General features: G+C 56.5%; 1 protein-coding gene across 1 annotated transcript; it reads right to left on the bottom strand.

Moving 5' to 3' along the window:
- Positions 1 to 3472: 3472 nt before the first annotated feature.
- On the bottom strand, positions 3473 to 5281 carry SOCS1 (suppressor of cytokine signaling 1). The gene is made up of 2 exons (XM_055242757.2): positions 5137 to 5281; positions 3473 to 4585 (listed from the first exon to the last, which is right to left on the bottom strand). Exon 2 carries the CDS (start codon positions 4533 to 4535, stop codon positions 3909 to 3911), a length of 627 nt encoding a protein of 208 aa, XP_055098732.1. The 5' UTR covers positions 4536 to 4585; positions 5137 to 5281; the 3' UTR covers positions 3473 to 3908.
- Positions 5282 to 9523: the final 4242 nt, after the last annotated feature.

The following is a 9523-nucleotide window of genomic DNA, read 5'->3' as shown; positions in this document are numbered from 1 at the left end:
CTTATTTTGTTCATTCCTGTATCCTTTCGGCTTAGATTAATGCCTGGCTGGGCGCAGTGGCTCACACCTATAGTCCCAGCATCTTGGGAGGCTGAGGTGAGAGGATCACTTGAGCCCAGGAGTTCGAGACTGGCCTAGACAACATAGGGAGACCCCATCTTGGCAAAAATAAATTAGCCAGGCATGGTGGTGCGTGCCTGTAGTCCCAGCTGCTCAGGAGGCTCAGGTGGGAGGATCGCTTGAGCCCAGGAGGTCAAGGCTACAGGAGCAGTGATCACACCACTCCACTCCAGCCTGGGTAACAGAGTGAGACCCCATCTCTTAAAAAAAAAAAAAAAAAAAAAAGGAGGAGGAAAAGGATAATGCCTGTAACATAGGAGGTGCTCAGTCAGTGTTTGTTATATTAACCTCAACTATCATTATTGGCACCTCATCATTCAGAGATGTATTTAGTACCTACTACATGCTAAGTTGTGCGCTAAGCACTTTCTACCTATTATGTCACAGAAGAGGCTCAGTTCGCCACTTCCTGGGATAATGACAGTACCTACACATAAGGTTGGGAGGATCAAGTAGGCGGAGTGAGGCCTAGGAATATGCATTTTCACCAGATTCCTCCCTTATCCCATCCCCTCTCCCACTATTTAAGACACCCATCCTGCGCTGGGCACAGTGATTCATACCTGTAATCCCAACACTCTGGGAAGCTGAGGTGGGAGGATCGCTTGAGCCCAGGAGTTTGAGACCAGCCTGGGCAACACAGTGAGGCCCGTAGTCCCAGCTACTCAGTCCCTGGGCTGAAGCGGGAGGATTGCTTGAACCCAGGAGTTTGATTCTGCAGTGACCTGTGATCTTGCCACTGCATTCCAGCCTAGGTGACAGAGCAAGATTCTGTCTTAAAAAAAAAAGAAGAAACCTGTCTTGTTGTTTAGAGTGGGATGGATTTGGTCCAGGTCCTGGCCATCACTTTTGAGCTGTGTGACCTTGAGTAGGTGGCTGCACTTGTCTGAGCCTCCATTTCCTCATCTGGAAAATGGGGGCCAGAGTTTTCAGCTCAAGGGTGGCTTGGAGGCTGGTCACAGGCTGTCCCCGCACCCACACACAGTCCTCATCATTCCAAAGAGTACCTCCTTTCTCATGGTGCCCACCCCACACTACCCTGGCTCACCCGCTCAGTGGGGAGGACACCTCCACTGCACCTGGGCCCCCCGCTCAGTCTCTTGCACACACAAACCCTCCTCTCACTTTTCATTCTTGTAAATTGACGTCAGCGCTGCTGAATCATGAAGCTGAGGTTTGAGAGAGACACAGAATCTGCACCACCCGGGAAGCCACATGGCGCTGATGCGTGCGCACGCGCACACACACACACACACACACAGCCTTTTCCCCCTTCAGTGGTGCCTGCACACACTTTGTCACACGGGACGTGGGGTGCAGCTCCCAGGGCTTTAGGTCACTGTACCTATGTTAGTATGGATTTAAGTGACTCATAAAGGGAGGAAGGGGCCAGCTCTGGGAAGTGTGATCAGATGGGGCCTTTACTCTTAGCTGTTCTGCATCCAAAGGGGAATGGGTTCAGATACCCAGCACTTGTGTAAGGAAAGTATGTTCTTTATACTTTTTTCAAAGGAGGAAAAAAAAACTGTAACATATTGCAAGCTACCTGCTAGTTGACCCCTCTTTCGAGGAGGACCTGTTTTCCTATCTGTAAAATGGGGATGTTCACAGTACCTACATCGGAAGGCTGGGTGTGAGTTCAATGCTTTACATAGGTGATGCGGGACCTGGGAGCGGTTCCTGCACAGTCAATGCTACATAGAAATACGAGCAGCTGCTGCTATTATTATTGCAACGGTTAGGTCCTCGGGTTGCCTAGTGGTACCCAGCCTCTGAAAAAGTCCTGAGTGGGTTTGCAAAATCTGGCTCCACCCCTTGTTGTGGTCCTGCTTTGCCTCTCTGAGCCTGTTTTCCCATCTGTAAAATGGGGCCAGCACAGCCAGTGAGTGGTCACTAAGGGTCTGTGAGTATCACTAGTATTATGACCCGATCTCCAAGCCTTGCCATCTTGGATTTCTGTTTCTCCAGACACTGCCCACAGCAGGCAACAGACAGGAAAGAACAAGGACAGGACTTAATTAATCCACAGCAGAGAAGGAAGGGCAGGGGCGTGGCAAAAAAAAAAAGAAAAGAAAAGAAAAAGCGAGATTTTTTGGAGGTAGAGACAAGACATCACCTCCTTCCCTCCCACTTCACCTTACTAAGGGATGAAATTGCAAAGCTCTCTGACATCCTAAATCTCTTCTGGCCATCCTTAAAGTCCTGGAGCCTACTTAATCCCCAAGACAGGCCTGGGCTGCTCTGGCTCTCTGACCATCAAGTTAATTTTACGCTCTACTTTCAAGTCTGAAAGGTATTATTAAGCATTAGAACACTATTATATGTGTGTCCAAGGCTGAAGAGGGCCACTCTAGCCTCTAAAGATGAAGTGTGACGTGTCCACCAGGCTGCTTAACCCTAAACCTGAAAATGACTCAGTTCGCCATGTGTTGAGTACAACCTTCAAGTTACCAGCATGGCCCATGTGTCAGGCTGGCCAAAGACACAGAAGTTGCCAGAAACCCAGGTCCTGGGCACTTTCTGGTGCTGTGGGCCAGCCCCACAAACGTCCTGGAGCCACCCTTCCCTTCCCTGGCTCCTGAGAACATCAACCTGCTCTATGATGCGCAGAAAGCTGCCCTTAGAAAGGTGGAGGCCCAGGGAGGCAAGGGGAATTGCCCTAGCCGCCAGCAGCACCCTCCCACCACAGACCACACAGCCTCCTTCTGGCTCCAAGTCGTGTGTTCACCAAAAAGTACACAAGACAGAACAGCGTAAGGAGGAGGAAGCTAGACCCAGCTCTGTATCCCCCATCTCATCTCAAATGAGTATCCCTTGATGCTGGTTCAGTATGTGCCACTACACTGTCCAAAAACTCACTAAGCCCCCACCCCCACCCTCTTCCTGGAAGCTGTTGTGGTCATAGAACCAAAAAAGTTTCTTCTCTTTATCCATTTCAAGCAGATGCTTAGTGGACAGCCAAAAAAACGCCCAAGTGTTGTCTTTGACAGGAGTGGCCACGGGCAGATTTACTCAGTTTTCCCTTCTGTAGAATGGAAATAAGAGCCCGTGCCTCACAGGGTTGTGCCTCTCTATATAGGATTAAGTAAATTTAAGCATGGCAAGCACAGAATTGGGGCTGGCACACACAAAGTGCTGAAACGCGAGCTGCTGTCTTACCAGACACACGCCAAAACTAGACCAACCGTTTCTCTCTCTGGAGAGTTGTGGGTGGAACCGTGAGGGATGCCCAACCAACAGAGCAGGCCCCGTACACCACCTGCAGCCCAGCAGCTCAGCCTTAGGACCCTCTCTCCCCTGGGCCTGTTCAGAACCAAGTTAAACTTTTGGCCAAAGCACACTCTCTAGAAACCTTTTTTTTTTTTTTAAACTTTCATAATAAAGTTTATTACCTAAACTGGCTTTAAAAAATATAAAATAGGATTCTGCACAGCAGAAAAATAAAGCCAGAGACCCTCCCCCAACCCCTGGTTTGTGCAAAGATACTGGGTATATGTAAACATGAAGAGGTAGGAGGTGCGAGTTCAGGTCCTGGCCCCAGATACAGTTAAGTTAAGCTGCTACAACAACCAGGGGGACCCAGAGGAAACACCAGGAGGGGGAGGACCCCCTCAAGAGGTGAGAAGGGGTCTGAGGCCTCGTCTGCAGCCGAGGGCGGGAGGTGCCTCGCCCCTACACCCACCCGCTCCCTCCAACCCAGGCGCGGGAGGGTACCCACATGGTTCCAGGCAAGTAATAAAATAACACGGCACCCCAGTTAATGCTGCGTGCATGGCGGGCGCTGCCGGTCAAATCTGGAAGGGGAAGGAGGTCAGGTAGTCGCGGAGGACGGGGTTGAGGGGGATGCGAGCCAGGTTCTCGCGGCCCACGGTGGCCACGATGCGCTGGCGGCACAGCTCCTGCAGCGGCCGCACGCGGCGCTGGCGCAGCGGGGCCCCCAGCATGCGGCGCGGCGCCGCCACGTAGTGCTCCAGCAGCTCGAAGAGGCAGTCGAAGCTCTCGCGGCTGCCGTCCAGGTGAAAGCGGCCGGCCTGAAAGTGCACGCGGATGCTCGTGGGGCCCGAGGCCATCTTCACGCTAAGGGCGAAGAAGCAGTTCCGCTGGCGGCTGTCGCGCACCAGGAAGGTGCCCACGGGCTCGGCGCGCAGCCGCTCGTGCGCCCCGTGCACGCTCAGGGGCCCCCAGTAGAATCCGCAGGCGTCCAGGAGCGCGCTGGCGCGCGTGATGCGCCGGTAATCGGCGTGCGAACGGAACGTGCGGAAGTGCGTGTCGCCGGGAGCCGGGGCCGGGACCGCGGGGCACGGCCGCGGGCGCGCGGGGCCCGCGGGCGAGGAGGAGGAAGGCTCTGGCCGCCGTCGGGGCTCTGCTGCTGTGGAGACTGCATTGTCGGCTGCCACCTGGTTGTGTGCTACCATCCTACAGGAGGGGCCAGCCGGAGGGGTGGGCCATAGCGTCCGGGGGTGCGCTGCGGGGGAGACAAGGCGGTGAGCTGGGGCGCTGCGGGGCCGGGCAGGTGAGCGCCCGCAGGACAACTCCAGAGGGCGGCGCTCCTGGCGGACCCGGCCCTAGCGGGGGTGAGCGCGGGGCACCAAGTCCGCGCGGATCCGTTCAGCCTCAGTGGACACAGCTAGAAAATGGGCTCTGTATTCCGCGGAGCTCTTCCCGGCGGGTGGGGGCTCGGTGGAGGCGGAGTCCGGCCTCCGGGCAGCACCGAGAGGGGGGCGTGGAGAGCAGCCGGCTCTGGCTCCAGCCGTCCGGCCCCGGCTCGCCGCCCCGCGCCCGCCGCCTGCTGGCCAAGCTGGGATCCGCGCCTGGTCCGGGCGATTTGGGCTAGGGCCGGAGAAAGGCTGTTTTGCGGGAGCCTTGCGCGCGGGGGGCGGCCTGGGTGGGGCCGGCGGGGGCCGGGGCATGGCGGCCGCGACCCCATCCTGCAGCCCCCGAGGCCCGCCCGACTCTCGGCTGCCCTGGACTGCCCTCCCTCCTCCCTCTCGCCTCCTCGCCCAGGGCCCGGCTCACCTGGCGGCGGGGCGCGGGGCGCCGCGGGCGGGGCGGCGGGGGGCTCCGGGGCGCTCCGGGGCGGCTCTCGCGCATGCTCCGGGACCAGGAGCCGTGCAGCTGCCACGGCCGCAGCTCGCTCTGCTCGGCGCCCGCCCCTGCGCCAGTCTTTTAAACCGGCTCGGAGGCGGGGCTAGCGACCGCGGGAGGCCCCGCCCCCTGCCGGCCCCGCCCCCAGATCCACTTTCGGTTTCTCTTTCCGCGGTGGTGTCCGGCGAGGACGGCTTCGGCCCTGTTACCCTCTCCTCTGGACCCTCCCGCGGGGCCCTCTGCCCTCCTGTTCTCACCTGCTCCAGCACCCGCCCCTCGAGGGGCTCTGGCCCCGACCCTGCGCCTTCCGGCCACTTCTCGGACGCCTCCTTCGGACTTGGCGACCCCGCTTTTGACCCGCCACCTCGGGTTCCACTTTCTGCCGCCAGGCCCTCTTGGGACGCGCCCTGACACACCCTCCAACGCCCCATGTGTCTCCACACCCGCCGGGGACAGAGCCCTGTCCTCTCCTCCCCTGCAGCCAGATTCCCTCCAGAAGGCCACAGAAGGTGTCCCCAACCCTGAGCCTGACCCCACCCCTAGACCCCCTCCTAGCCCCTGCTCCACCCGCCGTCTACTCCCTCAGTCGCCCGCCCTCCTGTTCCGAAGCCCCGGCCGGCCGCGGTCTCTGGTCTTGGCTCGGGCTTCCTGGGAAGCGGCGGCCTGACCACAGGCTTCAGAGGAACCCCTGGCGGCGCGGGCGCCTCCACCAGGGCCCAGTTCCTCGGAAACTGGGCGGGGCCGGGCAAGGTCCCTGGTGGCTCCGACTGCCCTCCCTGCGCTCCCACTACCCGGCTGCGGAAGAAACTGAGGCCGGGGAGGGGGTGGGATTGGCAATGGCTTGCAGTTTGGGAGTTCTGGACCTGGATCCCGCCTTCCCCGTCTTCATTTTGGGGAGAGGAGCAGCTGGACGACATCGAATTGGAGCCCATTGAAAAAATGGTGCATTCTCAGACGTGATGAATCCCCAAACCTGGTTTCCTAGCCCTCCTCTCCCTCGGCCCCTTCCTTATAGATTTCCCCCTCCTACTGCCCTGTCAAGCATCTGCCCTTCAAAGACTGCCTTCCCACCACACACATGGCCGCGGCTTGGGATGGTGAGCGGTCGGTGGGCAGGGCTGTAATTTGCACACGTGTTTGTGATTTAGTGATTCCGATTGTCGTTCAAGGCCATGGAGTAGGTGCCTGGCTGCTCCGTGTATTTTTGAATGAAGGCATGTGAGGAGCCTCAGCATCAAAAGGGGCCACATAAAATCCTGGCTAGGCTGGGGACTTGGTGACTGGCCTCACACTGGGACACACTGCCCTCTACAGACAGCTCTCAGGCGGCAGCCCAGACGGCTTCTCCCCTGGAAGCCCTGGTGCCTGGTCCTTCCCGCCTCCCTGGCCCCACCATGCCTCCTTCCCCAGGCAGAGCGTAGGTCCTTATTCACCTCCTGAACACGGGGTGGCCCAGAATCAGCCCGGCTTAGCACCCCATCAGTGCCCTGAATCTGCATGTGGCCAGGGCTGGTGGTGGTCATTGGTGTAGTCTAGGTTGTGCGTGTGTGTGCATGCGCATGCGTGACGGGGTGAGCGAAGATGCAGAACCTTGCCTGCACCACAGGTCAGGTGTGTGGTCATTCGAGAGATGTCCACTGAACATCTGCTGGGGGCCACACTCTGTGGCAGCTGATGGAATACAAGGAGACCCAGTTCCAACTCTGCACCTTTCTATTCTTGTGACCTTGGGCATGTAATTAACCTCTCTGCCATGGTTTCTTTATCTGTGAAATGGGGATAATAATAGTACCTCTAGCAGGGCACAGTAGCTCATGCCTGTAATCCCAGCACTTGGGAGGCCAAGACAGGAGGATTGCTTGAGCCCAGGAGTTTGAGAACAGCCTGGGCAACAAAGTGAGAACCCCCCTCTACAAAAAAAAAAAAAAGAAAGAAAAAAGTACAAAAATCAGCCAGGCGTGGTGGATTGCACTTGTATTCCTAGCTACTTGGGAGGCTGAGGCAGGAGGATTGCTTGAGCCCAAGAGGTCGAGGCAACAGTGAGCCACGATTGCATCACTGCACTCCAGCCTGGGCAACAGAGTAAGACCTTGTCTCAAAAAGAAAAGTAAATAGTACCTCCATCCCGGGGTTGTGTGGGAATTAAACGAGTGATTATGAGTCAGGTGCTTAAAACAGCCCGTAGTGTATAATAAGCAGTCGGTAGATGTTTGTTGTTGTTCATCCGAGGGTTCCTGTGGGTGTGGCAGTGTGTTGGAGCCCACAGACACATGGCTTCAACCCCTGTGTCCATTGTTTTTAAAGAGATGGAGTGTTGCTCTGTTGCGCAGGCTGGAGTGCAGTGATAGGATCGAGGAGACACTATATCCTGAGCCTCCTGGGCTCAAGAGATTCTCCCATCTCAGCCTCCTGAGTAGCTGAGACTACAGTCACATGCCACCACACCTGGCTAATTTTTTTAATTTTTTGTAGGGATGGGGTCTCACTACGTTGCCCAGGCTGGTCTCGAACTCCTGTCCTTAAGTGACCCTCCTGCCCTGGCTTCCCAAAGCACTGCCTTATATCTATGTTTGAAGCCCTAGTCCAGGGACCACAGGCCAGGGAAGGCACAGCAAGGGAGCAGGAAATCTTCTAAGGGTACACTCAGCACTCGTGGGTTCTCCTCACTGCCACTAGTGACAGACAGCTTTGGTTTCATTTTCTGAAGTCCTGTGTTCAAAATGAAACCAAATCCAGATGCCGAAAGACAAAAAGAAATCTGCTGGTTGACAAGCATCCGCCTTGTGGGCTGTTCTCCTGGAGGGCGGGGCACCAGGCTCGCAGGAAGCCAGGCAGCGTGAAAGCCTGAGGGGCTCAGACTGCTCAGTAGGATGGGGCCAGGCTCCGACCCTAGACCTGCTGCGTGACCTTGGGCAAGTGACCTGCCCTCTTGGGACCTCATTTGCCCCAACTGCAAAGTGAGCTCTGGACGTCTCGTACCTCACAGAGCAGCCAGACATGCAGAGCCGAGGGCAAAATGCCAGGCATGGAGTCGGTGCTTGGCACAATGACCTCTTGTCACAGGGCGGATGGACCAGCGCTATATCCACAGCTTACTAAACCACAGCCAGAGCCAGATGTGTGGGAACATTCTCCTCCCTATCTTGGCAGATCCTCGTACCCCAAATGTGAGGGGCCCAGCCAGCATCTGGGGGAAGTCAAGATCCTGGTGGCTTGTGGCACTTAGCTTTTCAGTTTCTCTTTCCGGTTTTGGTGGCGCCTTGCTGGGAAAAGTAGCTCCTGACCAGGGTGTGTAATCGTGAAACTGGCCTCTGCCCCGAAATTCCTCAGCCCTCCTTTTCCTCTAACCCATGTGTCAGGGAGGTTCCCATGGGATTCTGTGCCCCTGGGAGCCCCGAGCAGTAGGGCTCACAGTGTGGATTCTGCTGACCGCTGGTCTGAATTTAAATTCATTTCATAAGCATGTGGCCTGGGGCCAGCTTCTTAGCTTTTCTGTGCCTCAGTTTCCATATTTGCAAGAAGGGATAATAACATATCTATTTCACTTCTTCAGTATTTATTCAGCAGGTACTTACTGTATGCCAGACGCAGCGGACTCAGAGGTCTTCAGGCAGACCTAGGGGAGTCAGTGAATTGACACCATCAGCGCCCATCATACTGGGTGCTATGTGGGGAAGAAACAGAGAGAAAGGGGTGACTGGGTGTTTGTGGGGTGAGATAAGGAAGTTAGGGAAATTCTCTTGGAGGTGGTGACATTAGCACTGAAGTCTTTCTAAAAGTGGGATGAAGACCCCAGGTGGAGAGAACAGCCAGTGCAAAGGCCCTGTGGTGGGGGTGCTTGAAGATAGGAAAGGACAGTTGGTATAGCGAGCCAGGGGGTGGTGTAGGGGTGAGGCATAGGGGTTGGCAGGGTCTGATCCATCAGGCGGGGCCTTGCTGGGCTGTGGCAGGGCTTTGGATTTTGCCCTGAGTACATGGGCCAGCCATCCAGGCCCAGGAGACAGCATAGGACTGAGTGTGGAAAGAGCCATCTAGCTGCTGACCTTCCCAACTGCTGGGCTTTAGCCACGATGAGCTGTAGTAGTGGCCTTGGGACACTTTCCCATGGTCCTGTGAATTGGAAATTATGTGTTTCCTTGATCAGATGAGGAGAGCACAACTCAGGGAACTGGTGGAACTTGGTGAAGGTGTTTTGGGGAGCCCAGGGGCTTGGCAGAACCTGGCCTGAAGTCCTCTGTCGGGAGAGGTTGCTTTGATGTATGAAGTAGATCCCTTCTGCTCCTACCGCAGGAACGATTGTGTGTCTCAGTAGCAGGTA

This window comes from Symphalangus syndactylus, chromosome 14, assembly GCF_028878055.3.
Source record: "Symphalangus syndactylus isolate Jambi chromosome 14, NHGRI_mSymSyn1-v2.1_pri, whole genome shotgun sequence".
In the NCBI taxonomy this organism is placed as follows: Eukaryota; Metazoa; Chordata; class Mammalia; order Primates; family Hylobatidae; genus Symphalangus; species Symphalangus syndactylus.
The sequence above is the reverse complement of the archived record's forward strand: the minus strand, read 5'-3'. Positions and strand labels throughout refer to the sequence as shown.

What these genes read in the sequence shown, in the direction of transcription:
- SOCS1 (XM_055242757.2), bottom strand. Translation starts at nt 4,535, where the DNA reads ATGGTAGCACACAACCAGGTGGCAGCCGACAATGCAGTCTCCACAGCA.